Raw genomic sequence first — 27,830 nt, forward strand, 5'->3', positions numbered from 1 at the left:
CTCCGAGCTCGCTCAGTGATAACCAACCCCCGACGGCTTTCTGTACCTCTGCTCATCCCCGAGAACCAATCGAATAGTGTCTACGAGCTTTGCTTAAGACACAACTTCAACAGTTCCATGGGATTCCATGAGGTTCCATGGGATTCCATGAGGTTCCATGAGGTGTGACTGGGTGGATTGTTATTGGCTGCAAGCCATGTCAGGATGACAGCTTGACCCTGGTGTTGGCGCATCAACGTAGTGCAAGAACAGCCATGTTTTTTGGCCAGAAAGCAGTACAAAAATTGTTCTCCTGGTCTCAAACTATCTATGTCTGTAAGGGCTTCTTTTACTGGCATTGTAGTGTTGAGTTATAGGGCGTGCAAAGTATTGCTCAAAGATGGTGGGGTGGCCCATGAGCTGAACAGGCCCGCAAGGTGCACGGGCACGGTATGGCAATGCGGTTAAGTGCGAAAGCATCCGACCCTACAGGACCAGAGCCTAAGCAAGCCCCCTTGCTAGAGAAATCCCCCGAGCTCACTTTGTACAAGAAACCTCTCAGGGTACCAGCCTTTCATGTCTTCCTTAAAAAAAGGTCTATCATGGGGGGAGGTAATGAACACTTCAAGAACAATAGACAACCCCGACTCCAGGTTGACTGTAAGGAGCGGCGATACGTCACGCTGGTCTTACAGTGAGGTGGCAGTTCTTGCCGCGTTTCAAATGTCTTAAACGTCAACGTTGCTGCAGGGTTACTGGGATCTTCGAAACAGCCAACATGCCAAAGTGGCTGCACGGGCCGTGCGCTGATCAGAAGGCAGGGTCTGGAGTTAAGCTCCGGCCAAGGAAAAACAAGGATTGCGGAGAAATATAGTCGTAAAAGAGGCTTGCACGGAACAGATTGCTCTAACGGAGGCATGTCCCCGGGCACAAGAAACGTCGAGATGAAAGGCACAACGGCAAGATCCACTTATACGGTGGTCTGTGAACAGTCGCGCGAAACGCATGCCCGAAAAAGGTGGACAGACGAACCATTGTCAATGCGCTTTTAAGTTTAAAAAGCAGTTCGTTTCGCTCTTGAATAATCCATCATCATACATTCGTTCCAACTTTCTTGTACATACCAATTTATACCTACCTTTCACTCTTGACCCGGAGTCACTCTTTCACACCGTCAAAATGCCTTCTTCCCGCCAGATCCTTTCTGTCCTCGCCGCTGCCGCCTCTGTTGAGGCTGCCATGGGCCCAGCCTTCAGCACCGGTCCTGTTGGCTCGGGCTCCTGGATTCGCGAGTCCATTTCCACTCTTGTCTTGCCCAAGGCACCCAGCAGTAGCTCTGGCGATGCCTCTCTCTGGGTCGGCATGGGTACATCCAACGGCGACCTGATCCAGTCGATCGCCGACAACTGGAACTCCAACACTTGGAGCATCTTCGCCTACACACTCCTGAGCACCGGAGCCAATTCGCAGATGCCCGTTCAGACCGACGGCACAAACGCTGTCGAGGGCGAGAAGATCACTATGCACTGTGAGCAGCAAAGATTTGAGCACACCAAAACCCATCTAACACTAGCAAAGATAAGTTCGATGACGCGACCGGCAACTACACTCAATACGTCTCGATCAACGACAAGCAGGTCGCAACCCTCAGCACCAGCGACGGTCACGCACAGGGCTGGGGCAGCGCTGTTGAGTGCGCCGAGAACAACTGCGGTACTATGCCTGCCCACAAGTGGATTGACACTGTCATCACCCTCGACACTGCCGACCCCAACTACGACCAGACTATGGGTAAGGGTGATGGTGTCACTGGCGAGATGTCCACTGATGACGGTGGCATCACCTGGAAGGTTACCGACATCGACATCCCCGAGTTCACCTTCGGCCAGTAGATGTTGGGCCGTTTGCAGTGTAGCGAAAGTGAGAACAGGAGCCCCGGCATTTTGTGGCATAGCGATATCTTCTTGTGGTCTTGAAGGCTACTCAATTCATTGTATCATATCTTCACCTGTCGTCTTCTGAATTGCAAACAATCGCATTGCAAATATTGTGAGGCATGATAGCTCCAGTTTCTGCCAGCCGGTCGAGGTTCTGATGATTTTAAGAACATGAATCGATTGTTTCAATTGGGCAGCTCAGTATTTGTAGAAAACGTTGCCGCCATTTCTCTTCAGCCTCTTGTTCCGTACCATTACCCAACTACGGAGCACCCAGGCAGCGGCGATGCTCGCAAACGCAAAAGATGCATTGCTGCTCATTGCGATGACGTATTTCGGCCCGTCCGTTTAGGACAGAGGTAGGGCGTGTAAATGAAGTCGGCCATTGAGACGACATTGACGATAGAGAGAGATATGGCTTTTTTTTCTAGGGTCTGACCGAAGGATCCCGAGACCCAACCAAGGATGACCGAGTTCACTGAGTAGACACCTGGGGAAATGTCACGATTTAGGGTGACTCCTGCCTGTCGTACCTCACATGTTGTACTTTACCTGCTATGAGGGTGACTGCCTCGTCACACTAGCGTTGTTTACTGTTGCTCACCTATACATACTGTTTGTAGCTTCATACAAAACAACCCCAGTTCAATTCTTTAATTTTCCCTGTCTGCGCATTATCCACAAACCGCAACACGAGATTATGTCAGTCTGGAAGACTTTTTTTAGTCGAAAGGTGCATCTTTGACGTACCTGAAGCGAAGCGAAGCGAAAGCATGAGATACAGCGAGCTGGTAAGTTGAGTTTGACTGCACTGATCACGAAAGCGATTGTTGCGATGCCCATCATGACTGTGATGTGCCAAGCGCGATCATTCAATTTGCCTGACGAGATGCCAACGCAGATTACCAATCACACCTGCAACCAGAAATAGCGGCGCAGTGAGGACAAGAATGATGGTGGTGTTGAAGCTGAGTGATGAGACCACGGTAGGGAAGAACTGTCATTGTGTATCAGTAACAGATCCGATCCACTAGTGATTTCCCGTGCACCTGGTTGAAAGATGTGGCGCTCAGATGCATATTCTGCACGAACACTAGTAGATAGTATAGAGTCGCGCAGGGCTTGTATGAAACCGGCTTTGACTTCCTTGCTTGACTCTAAACCGACAGTGTCTCGATGAATCCTGACGTGCCACGACGAGTACTTGCTGCATACATGCTTCTATGTCGATGGCATGCTTGTCGGCTATAGAAACATTGCACTTAGGCCGCTTTTCGAGACGATCGAGGCAGGAAAGGCATGATACTACGTTCGCCCAAGTGCTGTCCATGACATGCTACTACCCGTCACAAGAAATGTATACCACCACGGATCGCACATGGAGGGCACCGTCGCGCTCAAGCACGGTCTGTTGGCCCGCGGTATCTTGAAACACGCCACAGTACGAAGTGGTTTGCTGCCACTTGTCCAAGGCGCCGAGAAAGAGATCCATGATGCGTTCGAAGCAGCGAAGCTGGGCAAGGTCGTACCGTCCAAGTCATGTTGAGTAGTGTAGATAGTGACTTTCCAGCGCAGTGTATTCGAAAAACTTCACTAAATCTCCTTAAGTTCAAAGTCAACACCCATCCACCAAGTCATATCTTCGCTGCTGAATAGCTGCGTGGTCTCTTCTTGTGGGTGAGGGATGTCAGATGACTGCTGTGCTATTCCTACAAAATCGCCCGAGCCATTGAGGCAGGTGTCTGCGGCCATGGAAGGACCTTGATAGGTGACAATGTTGAACGCGGTACCTAACCGATCGATAGTAGTTGGTTCGAAAATGCCAGAAGCGATCTGAGAATGGTCACTTCCCGGTGACTTCGCGGGTGCACTCGCGTTGAGCGCGACATGTTGAGAAGACTGGTTCTGCCTTGCGTTATATGAACCCTGCAGGCGGCTCGAAGGATGCTGAGCCTGTCGAGAGGGTCGAGCTAGGGTAGGAACTTCGAAGTTCTTCGAACCCTTGGCTTCAATTGTCTCTGATCGTGATGTGCTGATGCTTTACTCGCGTGACCGCCTTAGTCGGGCGGTGAGATTGTTGATGGCAACATTGCAGGACTCAGGCCAGCTGGTACCTCGAAGTGAAATATGCTGTAGTACTTCGACACTTCGGTCTGCGAGCCCTAAAGCAATCTTGTAAGAGAGCTGGTTCTCACTAGCGGCGAAGATTATGATAAGAGTGCCCACCCAAATCGCCCAAGTGAAAGTGTCAGAGTTCAGTGAAGAACTGTACGCAAAGGGAAGAATTTGAAGATTGTACTGGGGTTGTATTGGGTGAAGCTACGAACAGTATATATAGGTGAGTAGCTGTAAACAACGCTAGTGTGACGTGGCAGTCACTCTCATGGAGGTGAGGTACAACAGGCAGGAGCACCATGAACCGTGACACAAGATGTGTCGCTCTACTTTGACAGGTAGTGTCCGGGATCGTGAATGATCAGTACGCATGTGCGGAAATATTGAAGGATTGAACTGAGGTTGTATTGGGTGAAGCTACGGACAGTACATATAGGTGAGTAGCTGTAAATAACGCTAGTGTGACGTGGCAGTCACTCCCTTGGCAGGTGAGTTTCGACAGGCAGGAGCACCCTGAACCGTGACAGGTAGTGAGACCAGTTTCGGCACTTTCCGGACTACAGGGTGCAGGCAGAAGGCAGAAGCGAACACCGATCCGCACTAATGACGTGATGTGCAATTCAGGTGAAGTGAAGGTGAATGCGACAACACGGGCGCTCCAATAAAAAGTGGTACCGATATTTCCGCTTCTATCTATTTCTGGTCACGATCTCCTCTGCCTTTGCCAGGTCTACGCCGATGTCGTGGTCCCAAATCCAACCCATCCTCGTCGTCGCATTCCTCTCGAGAGCCTCTAAGTCATCGCCCACACCCTCACTTTCGAAATCCCAAAGCATACCCGCTTCTCTGCTCGTCTTCACCAGTTTCTGACTTCTGGGTCTTCTCACAGCATCATAGGCGTTGAATGCAATGCCGAGATCCTCTTTCGAGTGGCACGTTGAGAGTACTTGGCTCAGAATGTACGCGTCTTCGACACACATGCCTGCACCAGCGCCTTGGTGCGGAGTCGAAGCATGAGCTGCATCGCCAACAAGGCATACGAGCGGATCGGAGCGGTAGTATGTCGAAGTTGGTGGATGATTGAAGAGCGCCCAGATATCAGGTGATTGCATATGTGACATAAGTGCGCGCACTTTGGGGCCCCAATGCTCGTAGTCTTTGAGCATATCTTCTCGAGATGTCTGCGTGACCCATTCGGGATCTTCCCAAGTTGATCGAGAGGAGAATGCCACAACTACCGAAAATTCAGTGGGCAGCAAGTAGTCAAACGCTGAATCACATACCGTTCAGAATCTTGCCGTTGGCAATGGGATATGTGAGTACATGCCCATGATACCCGAGATGCAGCTGTGCTGTCTTTGGCTCATCTCCCACAAGAATCTCAATAGCCTTGTCCATCGGCACCAGACCGCGATATGCATACTTGCCTGAGAACACAGCTGGGGCTGGATCTGACTCGGCAAGAACAATCGGACGAACACGTGACTTGATGCCGTCACATCCAAGTACCGCTGTATGCTGGGCTGTGCTTCCATCCTCAAAATGCAGCAGCGCGTCACCTTCACAGATGTGAGATTAATCACGCCTTGCATGTAAGAGCAAGCCGTAACATACCTGAGCCATCTTCGGCTTTCGTAATATCAACAACCCGCTTCCGAAACTGCGCGATCCCATCCGGAATCAACTTCACCAACTCAGCCAAAAAGTGCGCACGATGCACACCACCCCTTGGCCCACTCCGACTCAGAATCTTAAACAACTCTTCTCCAACAGCCACACCCTTCTTTCTCTGATCACCAACTCGCACCGTGAACCATATCGGAGGGTCCGTTTCTTCGTTCCCTTGAATGCACTTCTTGAACGCAACAGCGATACGCGGATCAATCAAAGCCATTGTGCGAACCATCACGGGCTGGAAGCCGACACCTGCTCCGATCTCACCGAACGCTGAGGCAGATTCATAGAGGGTGATGCGAAAGTGCGGACATTGTTTGAGGAGAGCTATGGTAAGCGTTACGCCAGCGATGCCGCCACCAACGATTGCGATGTTTGGTGCATCTTGTGAGGGTTGTGGAACGGTCATTTTAACAGGAGAAGCTCAATGTGATAATGTCTGGAACAACAGTGTAATGTCCGACGTAGTAGTTTAGGGTCGTGATGAGTCTAGTCTAGGGTCAAGCTGTTGAAGACCTCGAGTCCGAGGCTGTTAGCGGTTCATTCTGCAGGTGCATGCGGGGTGGTCAGACTCTGGAAGGCGCGAAGGCACACATGCATCTATTGTATGCAAAAAGTGGGGATTTGCTTGGCGTCATCCCAACTTTCGCGCGCAACACCCGTTTACCCACAAAATCGCGTCAAATCATGAACTAACGCATGCAGCTGCACAAACTGCAGTTTATTGTACAGTACGTGTTGCCCAGCAGTGTGCATCTATTGCAGCAGACTAACTATAGTTTTTGGTGTTGTAGTTCATCATGTATCGCGCCCATGGGGTCGGGCGACAGCCACACGCTCCAACACCACGACTCCCACCTCCCATGAGCAATCGTGGCCTATCAAACCAGACACGCCTTAATATCTGCCGCTTTCTCCTACTCGGCTGGAACCATCAGACTATTGCTAATTGTGAAGGCTGCTCGCTCCACGCTGTCAGGAATGTTGAGGACAACTTAGTAGATTCTGGTTCTGTGCAGAAGGTACCAACTGGCGTTCTGGGTCGACCATCGAAGATAGACGTAGAGGATGGGGGGAATTATTTGACCGTCTTTTCAGGAGTGTGTGGTTATACCAGGACTAGATATGTACTGGTTGTTTATGGAGAGAGGCGTACATTGCTCACAGTCAACTGTGTCGCGATACCTAGCAAAGCAGAACTGGACCCAGAAGACTATACGACCATTCTCCATACATCGCAATGAACACCTACGAGAGGCATACCGACAGAGTCTCAGACGCTTTGCCGCTGATGATCTGGTGTTCCTAGACGAATCTATTATTCAACGAGAAGTGTGGGTGGCGGCACAAAGCCTATGGCCCAGTTGGACACCCAAGCCGCTACACACAGGACATAAGATGGGGAGACACATACGCAATTCTACCATCATACACTGTCAATGGGTACCTGCCATGCACTGGTATCAAAAAGGGTTACTTCAGTCATGAGGACTTTGTGGAATGGATAACCAATCAATCGCTGCCCATTCTGCGAACACACTACGGCAACAAGCTCATGGTAATCATTCTAGACAATGTCAACATCCATACAAACACCAGTGTCGCAAGCATTATTGAAAATGCTGGCTATATTGTGAGGTACCTGCCACCATACTCACCGGACTACAACCCCATCGAGTTGACGTTTGGGGTGCTGAAGGCTTACATCAAGAGGAACTTCGTATGGACGCGGTCCAGCTATGAATCCTTTGGAGCGTTTCTAGCAGATGCTGTTCACAACAGCCACTGTGATTGCTTTGCCGTGAAGCACTTTGACTACGCTGCTGAGGGTCTTTACGTACAACAAGAAGCACTAGATGAAGCACATCGTCAGTTAGCAGCAGGGGAGTGGTGATTGTGGGTGGTAGTTGTACATTGTGATATTGTGCAAACTAATAGTACAGGATCATCTGGGGATTTTTGTGTGTGGGAACCTATGAGTTTCTAAGATTATAGGAATTATATGTGCGGAGACTCATGGGTTTCTGGCACCCTATGCTATAACTTGCTATGAAATTGCACCAGACGCTCGGAAGACTGCCTTGAATCTCCACAGGTCTTCCCGGAAGTGTCTTACTAAACCATCCTTGAGTCGGAAGGGCTCAGAAGTAGCAATACGGTACAACTCACTGCTTGTTAAAGACATGTCCCTCAAGTCTCCAACTGTCCACATCTGTTCAACAATAATCTCCTGAGCGTGTTCAAACTCTGTCCTATCTTCTTCAGGCTGCTCACTGACTAGCCACCTCATGAACTCTCTCACAGTAGAACGGGTGTCCACCTTTCCTTCTCCATTGATGGGACTTGAACTGGTGAGAGGATGTCCTGCCTTGACAGTATTGGTTGCATAAGCAGGAGTAGACGGCCGAGGACGCTGAGACGTGTGGAATGGGTGAGTGATGCTGTCACGGTTTAGAGTGCTACTGCCTATCGTACCTCACCTAGCTACGTAAGGAGAAGGCGACTATATACTGGCCCAGGAATGTGCTAGTCCAGAACAGTCTATACCAGGGTAATACGGTCTCAACCGAGAGACCACAACATATTTAAACATACATAATAGTGCAATACAACCTCAATACAATCCTTCAATTCTTCCCACATGCGTACGGATCACTCACAATCCACCGCGACAGATGCTGTAGACAGGAGGGAACTGAACAGCAGTGCGTGCTTCAATCCGTTGTTGTTGCTCCTCGGCTCTCTCCTGCATCTGCAATGCTTGGTTCTGCAGATTAATCTTCTGCTGTTCCCTGACCATCCGCATCATTATGGAAGTGTCATTGTTGTCTGAAGAATAGGACATTAATCGGCGCTTCTTCCTTGTCTTGCCAATGGCTCGTTCGTTGTGAGGATTGACAGTTAGCTTGTTGGAACATGTCTGCCAAAGTTCAACCAGCTTCATTGGAGGGAGAGCAACAGATGCGCCTTCCTCGCCTTCAGGATCATATTGTCAAAGCTCTCAACCTCATTCTCTCGGATCTCAAAGTGCTCGCGAGTTGGTGGATGGACGTAACACCAGCCCTGGAAGTTGTCACACACAGGTACCGCACGACCCAGTACTTATGAATAGAACTGACATGATCAACCTTTGGCCGTATCCTCTCAGCCCTCTCAAGAGTCTCATTCTCCTTGAGTAACTGGTTTGTTCGAGCCTTGCTTATAGTATGGGTAGCTACTACTAGAGAAACTGAAGATGGATCGACTGCTGTGCTAATAAAGGCCTTGTTCAAACCATCAACCTTGATCTTGGCTTCAATGCAGACTTCAACTCGCTTGCCAGGACCACCTTGACGGATGTAAAAGTCCATTAGATTCCATATCTTTTCACCTTCTCTTTCACTAAAATCCACTGGCAAGGTGTGGACCCAGGTGGCCTTACGCCAGTCTGTCTTGAATGATACAGAGCGACCAATGTACGTGTATGTCCGACCATCAACTGTAGATAGAGGACTTCAATGTGTCCAGCTCGTGATGTCTAGCCTTTCGCAACCCGTTGACAAATAAAGTATACTGCAAGGCTACATTGTAGTCAAGCAGACTAACAGGCGAAGAAGGAAGCGCCGGTTCAGTAACTTCTCCCCGATTTTTGCATATGATAGATGACGGCCCCACCTTGCGCACCTCGAATATACCCGCAGAGCCGCCGCGGGAAAACACAGTGCCGCAAGCGACTTTTGGTTGGCCGTGTAGAAATGGATTATTCGCTCGACTGTCGGTGGACTACAAAAGTCTGCAACATCTCGCTTGTGGCTGAATGGGAAAAATTCAGGCATTCAGCCGAACCGCAGACTCAAGATGAGGGGCCTCAGCACATGATCGTCCCCAGAAGTGATATTCTATCATAAGCTGATAGTCACGGCAAGACCAATAACATAGGTGCTGCGAGCAATAATTAAATACAATATGAAGAGTACTGGTATTCAGTCTCTTACCACCTGAAAGTCAGTGGTCACCTTGATACCTTGCAGATCCAAGTCATCACTCTCACTCACGCTCTTGCGCCCATCCATGGTGGTCGTGACATGTGCCTCAGTCTTCGCGCGTCCAACGATCTGCTCTTGACTTTCGCTTGGACTAGTCGAAGCATACGTCTCTCGCACACCCTTCCTGGAGCCTGTAACATCTCCCATACGATAACCGCTTGTATTGCCAGCCCCTGTACCGTCGCGTTGTTGCGAATGTCCCGACCCAATTATGCTGGGACCATCACTGTTGCAGTATCGACACTGCCCGGACGACGTCCCCTTGCGACTTCGCCACCTCTTCGGCCACAGCGCACAAACACTCTGTCGGAGACTGATCAAGCACGCGCAGATGACACCTGTAGCAGACTCGATGAAACTCCAAAGATTCGTTGGTGCAGACTCCCACGACGGTTCATTGGTTCTGAGGGTGAGTGGCAGTGTCGCCATGCGCAGCGCTGTCGTCAGGCAGATGAAGAAGCCAATACAGAACAGCATGACCAAGCCGATGCGAGACCCGATGGACATGTTGAGCCGCACGAGGACCGGTATTGGGAGGATGAAGACGGATATGTCGGTGAGGAGGTTGGAGACTGCGTTTGACCAGCTGCGATAACCGTTAGTCCACAGCTCTCTGCTCTACACGATCTTGCTCGAATGAGGCTTTGAAAGGAAATTTCGCACGTACCGTTGCCAGAAGAAATTGATACAGGTCCCTGGTATGGTCCGGTCGTACACACGGGGTACCGGCGTACACTGGAAGATGATGACGAACAGATATGACACAGTCCAGCCGATGGATACACCCATCAAGACCATGCAGGCTTGCCGAAAACGTGACAGCGGGAAGATCCGATAGTACAAGGCGACGAAGGCCATCTTGTTGAAGCCATTAGTGAGTATGTAGAAGGACTGTGTCAGCCAAAAGAACTACACTAAGAAGTCAGACTGTGATCTGAAGAAGACTGTGTATGTCTAACGAACCTTCATCGCTGTTTTGAGATCTCCACCTGAGCGTTTGATGTCGACGATTCGCATGCCAAATCCATGTATTGTTGCTTCGTATATCATGGCTGTGAATATGATGAGGAACACCTTGGTCGTCAGTCAACCACTGAAACATTAAGATGTGTACCTACGTTAGCTGCTATCACCAGCCCATCTTCCAGTCCTAGCCATCCTCTGTTCTTGACGGTCGCTGACAGTCTGCAGAGCAACAGCAGGGTTGCGATTGTCGTTAGAGTCGCTGAGACCCAACGCAGGTCCCGCTGCTCTTCTGGGTATGCGTGGAAAAGCATCGAATATCGATAAAGCAACTATTGAGATATGATGTGGTTTTATTGCGTGTCTTTTGTGTAATTGGAGAAACCTGGGGTAGAGACCGCCCATACAAGCTATTGACCCTAGTCCCAATCAGAACGGTAAACAACCCAAATACTCCTGCCCTATATCACCGGAGAGCCACTTCCATCCAACAGCAACTGCAGTCAGAAAGGTGATGTTGCAACTCACATGTGCAAGACCAATGTCGTAAAAGATTTCGACTATCGAAGCCTGTCTCTTCAACGCATACTAATACGTCTTGTTTGAGACCGTGGTAATCGGTGCGTCTTCTCCTCGAGTCCGTCTCAGCGGCCTCTACAGTACGAGCTCATTTTGATGGCACCGAAGTCTTCCCGTCCACGTCACGGAGTTCACGAGTACGCTTGGAATGAGTTTCATCCTTCAGTTTGCATCTGAGACATCTCGTTTTTACAGCCAGTGCGCCACTGTTCAGGCGGTATTCCTCGTAAAGCGCCGATTGGCAGATGAAATGAATTTGACCAGGTATTCGACAGAAATGCAGCCGTCGCCTTTTGGTTCCGTAACGGGGATCACAGCAACACACGGCTCAACCGCTGCTTGAAAGGTAGCCAGACTATTTGCTCACTATGCAGGCAGAATAGCCGTTGATACGTTTGGTTATGGTGATGTCGGAGTACAATGCTGTGACTGCGCAAGGAACGCGTCATATATTTGGTGCAAATTTGGATGCATTCATTATTCGCTCGCGCGGCAAGCCGTCCAGCCTGCTTCACGTAAGTGCGGAAAATTTCTACACCGAGGAATGAAGCTTAAACGCCTGATGGCGGCGGACGGGAGGGCCTGCCGAAGGATCGTAACGTCCGTGACGGGTCCGGCGATCTGGCACCGATTAGGGGCTGAAGCGGGATGAAGCTCAAATCTGACATACCACCGATGATATAAGACAACGATAGGCTGGACGCTCCGGACTCAGCTGCGGGGGTTCTCGTAGGCTCACCTCAGCCCTAACAAGCTGCAACGCAACGCTGCTGCACAAACCAAAGATTGACCGGGGTCCTGTTCGAATAGGATGCTCTTCTCATCCTGACGGGAAGGCCCGATAGATCCTGGCGTAAAGGATGAGGGCGACCTGACCGACAATCCTTCAAAAGGATTTGACAAGATTCGACGTAAATGGGGTATCTACGACCTTGTGTCCCTGAAGCAAGAGTGGTTGGTGTTGCAAGGCTGGTGGCATCCCACCATATCCGGAGTTTGATGCATGCATCTGGACCGCCGACGTTTCCATCTTCCAATTCTCCATCGCTCGGCTTGCAAGCCTCTTCGAAAAAGTATCCGTGGTTGAACGCTCCGGGAGTTATATTTGCGCCGTTGATGCGGTGTTTTATGTGCTAGCTCGTCGACTACGATCCCAATTCTTGTCGGGTAGTTGCATCATCACTTTCTTATTCCCTTCGACCACACCTTCAACCACACCTTCGAGATGGCAGACTCCAGCTCCGTTGAGAAGGGCGCCTTCGCGCAGGACTCTCCGGTTTCTCATGCATCGTCGGCCCTTCATCCGCCGTTTGACCACGCTGCAGAACGCCAGCTCTTGCGCAAACTCGATTTCAGGATCCTGCCAACTCTATGGATTCTCTACCTTGTGAACTTCATTGATCGGTATGTTGATAATCTTCGCTTCCTAGTCTATCTCTTAACCTCAAGGGCCACGGGACGTTATAAGACGGACGATAGCTTGAAGCAGTAGCCTTCGTTCAAGATTTCAGCTGATATGCTATCCAGTGCGAACATCGGCAACGCCAAAATCCAAGGCATGGAAAAAGAACTTAACCTCATCGGCCAACGCTTCAACGTCTGCGTCTGGGTCTTCAGCCTCAGCTACCTCGTCGCCGGCATCCCCCTACAAATCGCTTTTAAGAAGTACGGACCGAAGAGCCTGTGCGTGATGATGCTGGCGTGGGGTATCTGTGTCATTGGGTGTGGTCTCGTGAAGCGTTGGGAGCAGCTTGTTGTCTGTCGTCTGCTAGAGGGCATGGCTGAAGCTGCGTATATTTCTGGTGCTGCGTATTTGATTGGGGCGTATTATACTAAGGCTGAGTATTTGACGCGGTTTGTGTTCTTTTGTACTGCGGGGATTCTTGCTGGAGCTATCAATGGGTTTCTTTCGTCGTTGATTGCGAAGATGGACGGTACTGCTGGGTACGGTGCGTGGAGGTGGTAAGTTTCGCTATTTAGAGCGCACCTCTGAATCTAGACTTACCGTGTGATAGGATCTTCATCATTGAAGGCTGCATCACCATCTTCTCCAGTATTGCATGCTGGCCAGTGGTGCCACCATTCCCCGAGGACAGTAGCTTCCTGTCGCCTGAAGACAAGACTCTCATGCTGGCTCGTGTCAAAGCTGACGGAGGGCATGTGGCTGATGATGATATCAGCTTCAAGAAGGCGCTGCACTATCTGAAAGATTGGAAGATCTGGACTGGGTAAGTGCAACCTCTTACTTACTGTCTGTGAATGGGAACTGACGCAAGACATAGCGTTGCCATGAACCTCGGTGTCACCGAGAACGCGAACTCACTTGCCAATTTCCAGCCCACGATCCTGAAGGGTCTTGGGTACACCGCAACACAAGCACAGGTTCACTCTATCCCTGTGTACGTCGTCGGCGCCATCTTTTCCGTGGTCTTCGCGTACATGAGCGAGTACCTGCAGCGCCGTTACTACTTCTACATCCTCGGCTGGGCTGTTCTCGCATCTGGTCTTACTGTTGAGATTGTCCACCCCGAGAACCCGAAGGTGCGCTACATGGGCATGTTTTTCATCGCCTGTGGTTGCTACCTGGCCATGCCCATCTCGATCATTTGGGTATCAATCAACACAGGTAGTGGGTATAAGCGTGCCGTGGCCATCGCAGCTATCATCAACTTCGGCACTGCAGGTGCGTTCGTCAGCTCAAATGTGTTCATGTTTAAGGAATCACCGAGATTCCATACCGGTTTTAGCACCGGTCTGGGCCTCGCATGCATGGGAGCTTTGGCTGCTACCATCACGTGGCTTGGATGCAAGCAGGAGAACAAGGGGCGGGACCAGAAGAGGGCTGAGCTGCCGGAGGTGTCGGACGAGAGTCTGAAGGAGTTGGGTGATGAGCATCCAGACTTCCGCTTCGCGTTATAGGCTGGCGGGATTGACTGAGACCGTAGTTGTCTTTTGTTGGTGTCTTGTTGCGTACGCATATCCCGCAGCTTGAATAGAAGCAGAATAGCCACCCCTACGCTGCAAAGTCCTGCTCCGCCCGCCGAAATCCCGATCGATCTGAAGTTGTTGGGTTAAGAACGTCGTTGTCGCAGTTCAATACCAGATGGGCAAACCTGGCAACATGACTGTCGTATGCCAACACTGAAGGATCGCAAGGCGTGCTTGGTGCTGAGACCAGCCGGAAGGCCGGCGGATGCTCAATGCACCTCCAAGCTGTATGTCACACTGTCTGTGGTTGAGGTGGGTTCGTTGATGGCGTGCGCGCATTGAGGCGGCGAGCACAGACGTCTTGATGATCTGATTAGATTGAATCCACAAAATCTTATCAGATCGTGACTGCAGCAGTGGGGCCTTCCCGTTCGCACCAGCACCTCAGCTCGTCATGACGCCGGCATCGCTTTGACCACGCCCAGGAGTTCTCCTTGTATAACTTGAGCCTTCTCCTGGCTTCAATGCTGCGAATCTCTACCGCAGCTCTCCACGATGGTGGTTCTAGTTGATCTAGAGGACGACGCGCTCCCTGCGTATCTTGCCCCACACACGTCAACACCCAGCATCCCGGATGTGAAGCCGTTGCTACATGACTTGCTGGCCTCAACCGAGGATGAACATGCGAAAACAGCAGACGAGAGGCCGAATCCGAATATCAACGGGTTCTCGGCAGCCCTCAGCTGTTATCCGTGAGCCTGAACCTACAGCAAGGACAAGCTCCGCGCCATGATGGTATGCTAACCACCATACCCACATAGTATAGTCAGACAGCTTGCTGGCCAGCTCGATCTGAACACACTGCATGATCTCTCGCGCACATGTAGGCAGTTTCGCGCCAACCTACTCGAGTACCGCGACCAGCTCATCAAGCACACGCTGCATTGCTGCTACGAAGATGACGACACCGACTCGCAGCTACAGGCGCGGTTCCGCGAGAGGCCTAGCGGTTTCCAGTCCTCGCGGCATCTGACGAGCGGAAAGATCGGTAACTGTGCGCGAGACATGGTAGGCGAGTGTCAGCGATGCGCAAAGGTCGTGTGCCGGGTATGACATCCGAGCTGGGGAGCTGAAGTGGCGCTGACAGAGACCAGAATTGCACGATGAAGCCACCGCCCAAACCTGCGCTGCGCGCTCGTCATCGACGGATATGTCGAACATGCGCCAAAGCACCTCTCCCGCTGCTCATGGCCGTCACGAAGGGGCGCACGTCATCGTCAGGCAGCTCGCCTTCGCCACCGCCCTCGCCGAACCCACGGCCCGTGTTCTGGGACAGTGATGCGCCACGAGCGTTTACTGCGCCGGCTTTTGAAAGAACGCCATGCAACTGTGACAACGTGGTGTGGCTTTGCGCACCATGTGGGAAGGATTTGAAGAACGCCGACACCAACTACGTCCGTGGTTGGAGCTGGCGCACACGATATAGTCATTATCTGGGCGGTGTAGGCACAGGAGCCGGTGAAGGCGAGCAAGGTGTTGAGTGTGGCCGAGGCGCCAGCTGCCTAGGTGCAAGGCTCGTTGAGCACGAGACCTGCGAGGCAGAGACGCTGGCCGCGCTGGCTGCGCAGGAGCGAAGTCATGACACCCCAGAGTCCCCAGAGCGGTGGCGAGGGACGAGCTACCTGGCTCAAGAGGTTGAGGGCATTGGTGGAGTGCTTAAGGTGAAGCACAAGAAGTACACCAGAGTTGGTGAGTGCGTGAAGATGTATGAAGATGAGCGTGAGAAGTCGGTACAATGGCTTCCAAGAGAGGATGCAGGCAAGCTGAGAAGCTGGTGCTCGTGGTGCCAGCGAGTGGTGCCTGGTGAGAAGGACAAGGTGGATCCCAATGGGTTGCAGCGTGTATGGAGCTCAACGAGCTCAGCGTCCTCGAACGCATCGAAATGAGCCTAAAGTTTTGATCTCGAAAGAGCGTCGCAAGGTGCGTTGCACGCATGGTCAAGGCTACTAGCGTGTCTTTCGCGTTGTATCGCTCCTTCCATCTGTGCAGTTGTCTATTGACTCCAACAACGTCACCACACTGCGCCACACCTTTCCTGCTTCTACTTCACCGCTTCGGAAACTGTGAGACACGGCCAGCTGCCTGCGTAAGTAATGCAACCCCTAAGCTGGATGACACGATTTACCCAGTCCAGCGTTGCCACGATGCTGGGCAACTGCGAGTCACCGACGCTTCTCACATTCCCGACCGGGATGAAACAACACATACTTGGCTACCTCTGGGTCATCGATGGCTCATCGGTATCCATACACCCTCACCGCAGATGCCGAGCCTTTGACCCCAAGCATGTCCAAAATGCCTATCAACACATCCAATGCGAACATGCAAGGACCTCTTCATGAACGCTCAGCAGGTGCTCTACCATCTGAATGACTTTGAGGTCAGATAACTTTTCAGAAGCTGGGTTTTTGCTACGGAGCATAATGACTTCTTAAAAGCTGGTTCGCTCAAGTAGGAGATCTCAGCCTTGCTCTGCTCTCTTCGCTCACGATCCACGTGGGCTTTACTGATGAGGTATTCTACACGACACCGAGTGCAAGATCGCGCGAACAACGGAACGACTGTTTTCGAACCCTCCTCGTCCGACAGCTCACCGAGGATTTGACCAGGTTTGCCACTAACAAGCACTCGAACATCAAGCTCCAACATCCCACAGTAGAGTTGCACATCAGCGCAGAGTTCCCGCTCCCAATTCTTTATGCGACCTTACTTCAAAGCCTCTGTATTCAAAGCACCTCCAGTCCCTCATCATCCATGGTCATGGTCAATCGACTTTTCGTGCGGCCAAAGTGCCACGGATCTAGCTACAGTATCTGAACTGCAAGTTTCGCAGTCGTATCAAGTATCAAAGTGTCGCAGTCGGTGCTTGTTGGGACTTGAAAGAGCTTATACTTACCATGGAAGGCGAAATAAGGGAAAAGGCCTCTGAACTGCGTGTGTCAAAACCTGGCCTGCCGGTCTCCATGGATGATAATTGGGACAAACCTACCTACGATGAGAATTCCAACCCCTCAAGCATTCAAGCGGCATCGTTCACGAACCAGATGGGTTCCTTTTAACGGCAGGGGATGGAACTCGCAGAGCTCTGCATCCTACAACTCAAGGTGGTATAGACGAGCGACGGGGTTTATTCGATTTGATGGGCAACACAGTGTCTACTGTTCGCAGCTTGTTCGATCTTATCCGAGACGCGAAGCACTTATTGAGCTGTTGAGGATGGTTTTGTATGCACACTTTTCAATGTACACTGTATTCACGGTTTTTCAACCTTGCTCAACGGACTTGAATGCACAATATTCAAAATTTCCATGGTTCGTGTATATGCAGCTCACATTCTCAGTCGTTCCTTCCGATATCACAGAATCACCGGCACCATCTCCACCGTATCCCCTAATCATGAGACTACACATCGCACCTGCCACCGCTCGTGTTCGCGTTGCCGACATCAGCCAAGTGTTTCGCTCCTCATGAGTCTCTACATGCAATTGAGGGAGCAGCTGATGGCAGTTATTGATAAGATTGGAGTACCAGAACAAGCACGTGTGTATCCGTCAATGGAGACCTTGGACTTTAGTGTGTTTGCAAGAGTGATGAAGAGTGAGGGAAAGACGTTGCTATTGAAATATGATCTCGATTGATTGTGTTTCTTGTGTCTGTTAGAGAAACCTGGGTCAGAGACCGCCCATACAAGCTATCGATATAAAATTGAACTTTGAGATACCAAGGAACATCTAGAAATTACCAAAAAGAACATGCGGACAATGTTGGATAAGCTAACATGATTTGGGTTCTTCACCGAGATTGCTTGATGCGTTGGAAAGTAGAGAATCGCATCGCCGCCGCGCGGGCTTCTGTGTGGCTTGCAGTAAGGACACAAAAGCTCTGTCAGTCTCGACTAAGCCCCCTTCTAGATTCCTGTGTCCATTGGCTTGGAGTGCCGCCACCGATAGCCTCTGAACTGGCATCGGCGAGGCCATAATTGCTGCATCCTCGGCGTTAAGTCTGTGCGGGAAATGCACCATCTCAGTGCTTGGTGTAAAGTCAGAAATTGGCTGGTGATTCGGAGAGTTTGTGCGTCTCAGAATTGGTCGAATCGTGGTCCTCCCTCTAGGTGCTGGCGAAGAAGTCGCTCGTAGTAGTGGAGGGCGCGCCACGAGAAACGACGAAGGCAAGTAGGTACCCCATGACGATGGCAGCTGCTTGGAGGACTCAAGATCCGGGAACGGTTCCAGTACGACCTCATCAATGATTGGTGAGAAAGAGACCCGCTTCGTTAAGCGTGGCGCGGACACTCGAGGAGAGACACTTCGTGAGCTCGAGAGTTGGTGCAATTTAGAGGCAGTCACAGTTGGTGGGCTGGGCGGAGGGGTACATGGAAACTTTATTCCAAGTGCGTTGAACTCTTGTGAAGGTCGAAGCTGATCGGTCCCCGTAGCTGATGAGGGTATTGAAGAGTGTGTGCGTGATCCTAGACTTATATGTGCCTCGGGCTTGAGTGGCCGTGGCGGCCCTGCAATCGATCTGCGGCTGGTAGACATAGGAGCTAGTGCATCTCGTTCATTGACTTCTTCGTCTTCTGATACCTTGGTATATCCTTTGCCATTACTGAGGCTTGGTGAAGGCCACCAGTCGAAGTACCCTCGTTTCTCTCTATCCTCACAAGGTCGAAAACCGGTTGACCAGGTTTCATTGGGGACTGGCAATGGAGCAGAGGTAATCAGCCTTGATGGTGGAGACGAGTACGGCTCGTGGCTTAAGTTGCCCAATGTTGGAGGAGTGTTCGGAGCCGACCGTGTCATTACCCACTCGAACGAATCAATACGCCTGTGGGAAACCGACACTTGCGATAATTTGTCGTACGGGCTGTCAAACTCGCCAGTCAACTCTGGAGTCGTCACTGGAGTCGGTAACTCCTGCTCGCCCGGCCCCAAACCCGGTGGGTCTTGGTAGGATCTGAAAGCCGAAGAAATGGATGGGCTGAAAGAGAACAAAGGAAGGCAAGACATTCTGCAAGTGTACAATGCGCATTTAGTCACGCTGACCAGGGTGTTGGATCGACACAAACTCAACTGAGATGGTAATTGCTGGACTTTGAGGTAGGGATATCAATGAAATGTATGTTGCGATATGTTGCGCATACTTCGGACAGGCATGGTTACACACTGCGCGCTACATGTTTAAAACACCAACATACGGCCTTGTACACCGGTCAGCATCCATCGATGTAGGGTCATGACCTTGTCTATTGTTGTTGATCTGGACTCAAGGAATCGAACTGGACAGACCGCATGCTTGCACTGGCTCTGGGCTTTCGTCGAAGTCCGCGCGCTAGGGACTAATCAGGCAATGCTTGGCAAAGTCCGGCATCGGAAGCATGGGTTCGCACTGTCGGTTGACAGAAGGTGCGAGACTCTAGCGTGGGATTAATTTTCAGACATGAATACAACATAGCAATGTTGATGCAGAATTTGGAAAGAAAGAGGCGCGAAGCGTCAATCTGGAAACTTGGAGGCTGCGAACCACAGTTTCGCGAGAATGCTTTGTCAGCACGCACGTGCAGATACGTTCATCTCGAAATGCAGACAACACGATAAACTCAATAGCTGCAATGTGATACCTTGATGACATCGAAAGCTACTCTCATAGAAAATGCCAGGGAACCGTCCACGATCTCAGGATGAGCCTTTTTGTTGGAGGTTAGTGCGAGATCTGCATATGCAGCCCGCCCTCAATCTGCGTGCCCAATGACTCGAACACTATCAAAAGGGCGCAGAGATATCCTCAAGTACGCTCAGAATCAGGACTTGCTATTCATGTTTTGTCAACGAAGCGCGTGAGCCTAACATAGAGCATTTTCGAAAGAGAAGGAAAAGGACCAAGCCCACCAGCCTCCCCACCGTTAGCTGAAAAGAAGCATTTTGGCAGTCAACCAACAGATACCCAACACCACTCAACATTGTCGTTTCTTGACTCAACATTTCGCCAGCACTCGCGTTCTAGGAGCATCTAGAGGCATAACCCGATATACTCAATCAACATGGCCACCAAGCCAAACCCTCAGCTGATCCCCGACCCTCTCCGCCCCTTCGACACAACCCGCCTCGCCTTTCGCGCAGTCCGTCAACCCGAAGACCTCGCCCTTTACCTCGCCATAGGCAACGACCAGGACGGCTTCATGAATAGCAACTTCACCAACACTGCCCTGCCCAGCACCGCCGACGCCACAAAATTCATGAAAAGCGTGGCCGAGGACTCCCTCCTCGGCGCAACAATCTGGCTAAAGGAGACCCAAACCTCCAAAGAAGACGAAGAGATGCGCAACAATGGCGCGCCTTGGGGGAATCTGAAGAGCGAATGGGGCACAGCTATAGGCGAGATCCATCTCTCGCGCCTCCCGCCCAATGCCATCCACCACAGGTCGACAGAAATTGGTATTGATATCCTTCCCCCCTTCCAAGGCCGCGGCTACGGACGCGAAGCTATTAAGTGGGCCTTGGACTACGCATTCCGTCGTGCAGGGCTGCACAGAGTGCGGATCCGGGCATTCGAGTGGAATACGGGGGCATTGAGGTTATATGAGAAGGTGGGGTTCAAGGTGGAAGGAAGGGAGAGGGAGGCGCTGTGGCATGAGGGGCGGTGGTGGGATGGTGTGGAGTTGGGGATGCTGGAAGGGGAGTGGTGGGCATTGCAAAGGGAGCAGGAGAAGAAGAAAGGCAATCAGGATGAAGAAAGGCGGACAAGTCGGGCTATTAGGATCGAGTCTAGTCAGTAGTAGATGAGTTTGACTTGCAGCCTTGAAAAGTACTACACTACGCTACGCTACGTTACGTTATCGCGAGAAAGACAAATTCTTCATGGTTTATGGAAAGACGTCTTGCAAGCCTGCTAGTCCGTCATTCCTTTCTGTGATCGCCACCGAGCTATTGCCTCGCTTTGCAGCAGCATCGTACAGTGACTGGATCGTACTAGTCCAAAGTTCCTTGTCCATGCGGTTGATCCTCCGATCATAAGACAATAGCCCGTTAACCTCTCCTTCAACATCGGTGGTCTGCGTCCAGACGCCTCCAGAGCAAGCGTACCGCTCGATTTGTTCGCGAAGCTGTACAATGTTCTGAATGGATCGGTAGTTCCAAGTTTCGGTGGTGTTAGTCAGCTCGTAGGCTGTCTGCTTAGCCAAGTCGTCGAACCATGCATGCTCGAAGGGCAGCTGCTGTCCAACTCCACCGAACTCGCCTTGCAAGCCAATACGAGATGGGTCGTAGGCGGAGTTGTAACCAGACGGGCCGGAGCCTTGCACTGACCAGAACGGCGAACCGCACTGTGGTGTCGAGTAGTGGTGATTGTCGTCGAAGTCTCCAGCTGTGTGATCCGTCCAGCCACTGACTGCGTTGACAAGACGTGTCGGGTCGAGAGAACGCACGAGATCTGTGAGCTCAAACTCGGGCCATGGCTGACTTGCATCTGTCGCCTGGCCCCACCCTTCGTTGTAGATAGTCCACGCGAAGATACTAGTGTAGCTCTTCAGCTGCTCGACAAGTAAGCCCAGCTGTCTGTTGAATTCTTGCTGTGCATCTGGGCCTTCCAATTGGATGGTACCGCAAGTATTGTTTGGATCTGGCAGTTCGGGACGCAATGAAGGCATGTCTTGAATAATCAAGAATCCCAGCTCATCAGCGGCCTTGTAGTACAGAGCAGGCTCGACCTTGATATGCTTACGGACCGCGTTGAAGCCGACTTCCTTGAGCTTCTCCAAGTCGTAGCGCATGGCCTCTACAGTCGGTGGTGTATAAATGCCATCGGGCCAGAAGCCTTGGTCTAAAGGGCTCCAGAAGAACTCGAACTCTCCATTCAAGAGTGGCCGTTGGACACCGTCGATAACACCCCTGGAAATAGTCCTAAATCCGGTGTAACTCGAAACTGAGTCGCTTCCCAGCTGGACTGTAATGTTGTACAACGTCGGTGTGCTGGGAGTCCATAGATCGGGAGAATCGACCTTGAAGACAAAGGGACTGCCACTGTTTCCTGTTGCAGTAGCCTTTGCTGCATCTGAGCCAAGTTCGTGCACGGTGATTTCATATGGGGTGGAGCCATCTGTGCTGCTGTGTACTGTCACATTGACTATGGCATGTCAGCAATTGGCCCTTAGCTTCGCGAAAGTACACATACCGTAACCATCTGCACCAGCAGCCAGATCCAATTTCATGATGTACTCGCTCGGCGTCGATTCCAGCCACACGGTCTGCCATATTCCAGTACAAGGTGTATACCAGATCATGCCCTCACGGGTTAGGGTCTGTTTGCCAATGGGAATCTGGTACCTTTCAGTATCTGTAGGGTCAAAAGCATGTACCAGCCTAAATGTCAATGTGAGTGTGTGCAAAGAGACAGCTAGCAGTCCACTCACAGCTCGTTTGTGCCATTCGTCGAGAGATAGTCAGTCACATCAAAGGTGAACTCGAAATAGCCACCCCTGTGGAAGCCCACTTCTTTGCCGTTGACGAAGACTGTAGCTTCGTAGTCAACAGCACCGAAGTTGATCAACACACGGTTTCCAGTTGGCCAGTTGGACGGAATGTCGAATGTCGTTTGGTACCAGCTGTAGAGATGCCCTCTTTCCATGATACCTGAGAACGATCAGGACTGATTTCACGGCACAACAGAAATGAAGGACTTACCAGACAATGCGCTCTCAAGACACGACGGGACCAATACCGACCGCTCGAGCGTCTGCCCTGTGGGCGGCGAGTTGACCTGACCAGCTGTCACGTTTCTCCATCGCCATACGCCGTTGAGGTTTTTCCATTGTGAGCGCTGAACCTTTGGACGGGGGTGCTCAGGCCATGGATTTGTGCCGACTTCTGCGGTCCAGGGTGTGTCGAGGGGTCCCGTCTGCAGCTTATACCCAGTATCATTGGCATATCGTGTTAAGAGGGTGCTTGTAGCGATTGTGGCCGAAGCCAATAAGGTCGAAAGAAATGCCAGAGACCGCATTCTTGTGGTGATGATGGTGATGATGATGATGATTGCTTGTCTGATACAGGTCCTTCCCCCGTTCTCGAAGAAGGGATGAGGGGACTTCTTCCAAGTATTTAAGGTACCCGACCTGCATGTTTATGACAACATCAAGCCCCTGGTATCTGTAGTGGATGCATGCCGCCTGGGCTTAGCGGCGGTATCGAGAGGGGTTGCTGCACGCTTTGTCGATCACGACAGCCTTGACACTTTTCGGATGGACTATTGAGATGGCATATTCGTAATCAGATGGAGCTGCCGGCTGATGTCTGACGCGCGAGGTACTTGCAGACGATGGCCAATGGTCCACTTATCGCGGTAGGCATGATTAGGCGCCAGCAGCGAGGCTGCAAGAAAGCGCGAGGCTCGAGGAGGTTGGGATCGTGGTGCAACAACATTGGCGGTGCATATGAAAGAGCCGAAGTCAGATGAGGGCGCTGAATGAGCTGCCAGCCAAGACGCTGATCTAGCTAGCTGGCGGAGGTTTGGGACTCCCCGCATGCGCCGGCGCAGCAAGCTCCTTGCATCAACAAACGTCCTCGCAGGAGTTCAACCCTCGTGAGAAGGGCATATGCATCGCCAATGCATGGCACTGTGGGCTGTGGCATGTTTTCGATGTTATATCACGTCGTGGCGTGCTTCAAAACTGCCTATGGTACTGTACGTTGTGGTGTGACCCGTGCGTTGGCGTTGAAGGAGCGCGCGCCGCGGAGAAAAATCAACAACAAGACCTTGTTCGGGGAACGTCAAGTGCTTACTCGATCGCAGCTTCGGTGAAGTTTACCCCAGAGATACCCCGCATGTTGGACGGGCAAGCACATGCTGTCACTGTCAAGGTTTGGTGGCACAACTCCAAAGCACCTGCTCGATCAGGCAATGAGCTTCCTGCATGGGGAAGGACAACAAAAAGGTATTGCTATTAAGACCATGCATTCATCGCTATACAGGCTTTCTCTGCGCCAAGCTTGTGCTATCACGCGTTCCTATGAGCATGTGTGTTGGGTATATGGCCCAACGTTTCCCTCGTGCTCTGTTCCACTTGTCCTTCACCCAAGAGCTTCCTTGTTCCACCTTGAGCTGATATCCTTGCCACAACGGCTTGCCAAGCCTGTCGTTCATTTCGATAGCGTGGATATGCAGCTTCCCGTAAAAGCATGGCTCTGCTGCGATGTGACACCGGTAACCTGATGCAAAGCTCCTGCTGCAACATTGGCGGCCTGACTCCTCGTCTCGCGGTCATCATGGATCATAGAGGTAGGAAGCGGCCGCGGGTAATTGACCACATCAGACAACGCTTGCGACCTTGGAATCGGTTTCCATGGAAGCTCAAGGCATGCGGAAGAATGGCCCTTTCCATGATTTCTTTTGGGTTGAAGAGCTAGGTCTTGACGGGCTCGATGGTCGCTCTGCGGAACAAGGGGAAGCTGGCATCCTTGTTGCTGTGGGCGAGGCTGGTGGACTGACCAAAGGAGGGAGTCGTGGCGTAGGATTGTACGGTGTGGATAGTGGAGGTTCGACTGTGCGTATCGATGCACTATCGTCCTCTGAGATCCCAGCAAGAGTCATGCGATCCGAGTAAGAGTTTACGATTGAGTTCACGCGGGTCAGTGAGGACGCGGATAGTCGAATGGTATCTGCATCTGATGTCGAGCTTATCGTCGACATTGTCCGCAGCGATGCCACACTGGAGGCTCGATCGGAGCCAGAAGTGGACGACCCAGTATGCACAAAGTCATGCTTATGCGCACCACAGTGGATGTCTGGAATAGTGGTATGAGTGGTCAGGATCTCGAGGAGCTTGTCACGGACGCTTCGAGCGTTCGGTCGACCATTCGGTGTCGTGCTCAGCATACTGCGTACCAGCGTCAAAATATGTGGGATAGCACGGAAAGCATCTTCGTCATGCTCGCAAGAAGCTTTTTCGAGTACCACCATCCAGCTCTCAACTTTACCCAGGTTAACATGGTAAGATGAATCTGTGCGGCTGCTCTTGCCGCCAGTACTGGTTCTTTGCTTCGATGAGCGATGCTTGATGAACTCGTGAGGTTTCTTCTTCAGCATGAACCCGATGATCTCCAAGAAAACGCAGCCAAGTGAGAAGATGTCCGCCTTCTCAGTTTCGTGAACTCTCGATCGCGGCTTCGGTATAGGCTTCGTTCTTCGAAACCCAAAGTTGAAGCCACTGAAATCGTTTGTAGATGTCTTTGTCAGCTTCCTCCCTAACGAGCCGCTACTATTGGACGACCCGGCTGAGCTTTTGCTCGTGATGGAGGTGTGTCGAGTGCTTGCTACGACAGGTGACGGCGCTGGAGCGTTTGGATCAAAGGATCCAGGGATCGACTGCGTTTCTGGTGCGCTATAGATATATGCATCCATTGCATCCAGTCTTTTGTCCCTCTGAAATGTCTCAAGACTGCTGATGTCGCTGAAGGCAATCGCGTTGCTGTCATCGATGATAATGTTCGATGGTCGTACCGCAGAGTGGCAGAACCCGTTCTGGTGCAGTGTCGTAACAGCGTCTGCCAAGCAATGCATCCAGTTCAGAACAAGCCATCTCCTCTCTGGTTTGGAGAGCTTCTTGTATTGTGTCGGGTCTCGGTGATCGATGAAGGTCCGTAGAGTGTGTTGTCCCACAAAGTTCGTCACCACGTAGCCCGTCCCTTTCGCCGTGTACGAAGCCCAAACAGGAGCAATGTGTTCATGCTCGACCATTCGAGCGCTTTCCACGTCCAATATGAAAGCCGATTCGAATGCGGTCGGTGACTCGACATTTCCTAGTGCGAATTTTCGCCGCACATAAACCTCTTTGGGTCTTTTGGGCAGGTGTACACGCGACCAGTTCTGGAGGCTAGCTGCAGGTGGTAGACCCATGACGTACTCCAGCGGTACTTCCTCGTTCGACGCATAATCTATGTGTACACCGTTCTGAAGCTCTCTGAGTAGAAACGTGAATTGTGTAGAGTAGAAGCGTGCACTAGCATGTTCGTCGCGTCTGTTTGTGAGTGCCAGCTGTTCGATGTCGTCCATCTCAAGAGGCAGGTCATCATCATTCCACGATCGATCAACCACGGCGAATATGCCATCTGCTTCGCCAATCTCAGCCAGCACGAGGAACAATCGTCGCGCTTTTTCTAAGATCCATTCGATGTATGTGTCGTCTGAGAGATCGCCGAAGCCCACAGGTTGTGTCAGTCGCTCCCTTTCTCGTGGTTGCAGTCGCGAAGTCACGAAGTCCTGCGTGACCTTCTCGTTTATTCTTTCGTCTGTCCACCAGATCTGTTGAAGCGCAGCATGGGGTGTGACAAGCGAATGGCCTGCATAGCCATAGATCATGGCATTTAGCGCTATCGTCTGGTCATTGACCACGTTCGTTAGCGTTCTCGCACTCATGGTGTTGGACGAAAATAGTGCCGAGGTCCAAGTGTCAATGCCGTGAAGGTGAAATCTTCGGTAAAGGACCCTGGTCGCAAGGAACTTGGTAGTTGTCGCACGCTGTTTTTCATTTCTGGGAGGGCGAGAGGAGGTGTGAGGGTTGAGATGGCACGAGACTTTACTTGTTACACTTGAGTAAGTAAGACAGCGCCTCAGGCGTCAGCGGGGCCAGATTCTTCGGCCTTTCAATCGTTGTACAGTTGCCCATCTGCCCTTCGGAACGGTTCTGCTTGGGGCAAGCGGCATGGCACAAAGAAATGGCTGTTCGCTTGCACCGGCTAGTAACCAATCACCAGAGCTTTGGCTCTCGGCTCGGAGGCGTGGCGCGCGGCGTGGGAGAGCCCTTTACCCCGTACAGTGGCTGTTGGCCCCGAAAACGGCCAGCCATGTGAGATTGGAGCCAGGGTTGTCCACGTCGCAAGGACGATAAGACATTGCGCGTGTGTGTTAGTGCGAGCAGGCGCGCAGTGGAGATGGGTTTTCGTTGCTCTCGTCGATCACATTTCTGCGGTGTCGTTGCGGCGGGACTCTTCACTCAGGCCGTCGACCTCGATTCTGAGCCGAATGTCTTCAGCCGCCAGACTGCGGCTAAAGACGTGATATGAATCCTGATGGTCGAAATGCACTGGGCGACAGGCCCGCGCGGTTGCACAAACTCGGAAGCTGATCACGCTGCTGGGCGACCGAAGGATTGATGTTCAGGGCCCGACTCTGGCCACGCTCACTCCCGATTGCATTGCGCCATCCCTCGTCCCGTGTGCACTGTGCTGTCGCAGAGCAGAGTGGAGGCTCTTCAGCAACCATGCTCCCATCTTCTGATGGGCCGACTGCAGTGTGAGACTCTCCGCCCAGTCGCAGCCGAGGATGCAATAAACCCGCGGCTGAGTTGTTGACGTCCCTCACTGATCGCGGCGTCAGCCGATGTTGCGGCACCACACGCTGACGCTCATGCTGCCTCAGTCACACACGAGTGTTCCGGTGGAACGCACCGCGGGCTGTAGGAGCAGCCTGAAGAGGTGAAGCTTGAGCGATACAGTACTAAGACTTTAGTCTGTTCGCGTAAGGCCTGTGCGCAACGCAACAACGGAACTGCGCCAGGTAGAGAACAACTTCACCCCTACACTGT

The 27,830-nt window shown here is 51.7% G+C and overlaps 9 protein-coding genes across 9 annotated transcripts; 5 read left to right on the plus strand and 4 right to left on the minus strand.

Annotated features, from left to right (window-relative positions):
* Nucleotides 1-1,088: 1,088 nt before the first annotated feature.
* Nucleotides 1,089-1,871, plus strand: BU25DRAFT_481193 (uncharacterized protein; the record flags this gene model as incomplete). The annotated part of the gene is made up of 2 exons (XM_033711086.1): nt 1,089-1,507; nt 1,558-1,871. The coding sequence occupies exons 1-2, from the start codon at nt 1,159-1,161 to the stop codon at nt 1,869-1,871; spliced, it is 663 nt and encodes a 220-aa protein (XP_033556130.1). The 5' UTR covers nt 1,089-1,158.
* A 2,816-nt stretch (nt 1,872-4,687) lies between these two features.
* BU25DRAFT_378589 (salicylate 1-hydroxylase-like protein) lies at nt 4,688-6,265 on the minus strand. Its single transcript, XM_033704178.1, has 3 exons — nt 5,646-6,265; nt 5,315-5,590; nt 4,688-5,265 (listed from the first exon to the last, which is right to left on the minus strand). Exons 1-3 carry the CDS (start codon nt 6,112-6,114, stop codon nt 4,721-4,723), a joined length of 1,290 nt encoding a protein of 429 aa, XP_033556131.1. The 5' UTR covers nt 6,115-6,265; the 3' UTR covers nt 4,688-4,720.
* Nucleotides 6,266-6,391: 126 nt separating this feature from the next.
* BU25DRAFT_415623 (uncharacterized protein) lies at nt 6,392-7,287 on the plus strand. The gene is made up of 2 exons (XM_033707575.1): nt 6,392-6,436; nt 6,500-7,287. The coding sequence occupies exon 2, from the start codon at nt 6,506-6,508 to the stop codon at nt 6,947-6,949; it is 444 nt and encodes a 147-aa protein (XP_033556132.1). The 5' UTR covers nt 6,392-6,436; nt 6,500-6,505; the 3' UTR covers nt 6,950-7,287.
* Nucleotides 7,288-9,667: 2,380 nt separating this feature from the next.
* Nucleotides 9,668-11,220, minus strand: BU25DRAFT_481224 (uncharacterized protein; the record flags this gene model as incomplete). Its single annotated transcript, XM_033711087.1, has 4 exons — nt 10,849-11,220; nt 10,694-10,804; nt 10,398-10,639; nt 9,668-10,316 (listed from the first exon to the last, which is right to left on the minus strand). Exons 1-4 carry the CDS (start codon nt 11,005-11,007, stop codon nt 9,668-9,670), a joined length of 1,161 nt encoding a protein of 386 aa, XP_033556133.1. The 5' UTR covers nt 11,008-11,220.
* Nucleotides 11,221-12,497: 1,277 nt separating this feature from the next.
* Nucleotides 12,498-14,191, plus strand: BU25DRAFT_463230 (MFS general substrate transporter; the record flags this gene model as incomplete). The annotated part of the gene is made up of 4 exons (XM_033710588.1): nt 12,498-12,676; nt 12,800-13,234; nt 13,288-13,500; nt 13,555-14,191. 4 exons carry the CDS (start codon nt 12,498-12,500, stop codon nt 14,189-14,191), a joined length of 1,464 nt encoding a protein of 487 aa, XP_033556134.1.
* Nucleotides 14,192-14,755: 564 nt separating this feature from the next.
* BU25DRAFT_311295 (uncharacterized protein) lies at nt 14,756-16,134 on the plus strand (the record flags this gene model as incomplete). Its single annotated transcript, XM_033702134.1, has 3 exons — nt 14,756-14,952; nt 15,022-15,307; nt 15,355-16,134. Coding segments are annotated over 3 exons (1,263 nt in total), but the record flags the coding sequence as incomplete, so codon positions are not given.
* Nucleotides 16,135-19,870: 3,736 nt separating this feature from the next.
* Nucleotides 19,871-21,032, plus strand: BU25DRAFT_403454 (acyl-CoA N-acyltransferase; the record flags this gene model as incomplete). The annotated part of the gene is made up of 1 exon (XM_033705079.1): nt 19,871-21,032. The coding sequence occupies exon 1, from the start codon at nt 20,298-20,300 to the stop codon at nt 21,030-21,032; it is 735 nt and encodes a 244-aa protein (XP_033556136.1). The 5' UTR covers nt 19,871-20,297.
* An 87-nt stretch (nt 21,033-21,119) lies between these two features.
* On the minus strand, nt 21,120-23,251 carry BU25DRAFT_353338 (glycoside hydrolase family 2 protein; the record flags this gene model as incomplete). Its single annotated transcript, XM_033703452.1, has 4 exons — nt 21,120-22,351; nt 22,427-22,614; nt 22,665-22,871; nt 22,911-23,251. 4 exons carry the CDS (start codon nt 23,249-23,251, stop codon nt 21,120-21,122), a joined length of 1,968 nt encoding a protein of 655 aa, XP_033556137.1.
* Nucleotides 23,252-24,650: 1,399 nt separating this feature from the next.
* On the minus strand, nt 24,651-26,662 carry BU25DRAFT_435159 (uncharacterized protein; the record flags this gene model as incomplete). The annotated part of the gene is made up of 2 exons (XM_033708897.1): nt 24,651-24,678; nt 24,768-26,662. 2 exons carry the CDS (start codon nt 26,660-26,662, stop codon nt 24,651-24,653), a joined length of 1,923 nt encoding a protein of 640 aa, XP_033556138.1.
* Nucleotides 26,663-27,830: the final 1,168 nt, after the last annotated feature.

Source organism: Macroventuria anomochaeta (assembly GCF_010093625.1).
Source record: "Macroventuria anomochaeta strain CBS 525.71 unplaced genomic scaffold BU25scaffold_49, whole genome shotgun sequence".
Lineage (NCBI taxonomy): Eukaryota > Fungi > Ascomycota > Dothideomycetes > Pleosporales > Didymellaceae > Macroventuria > Macroventuria anomochaeta.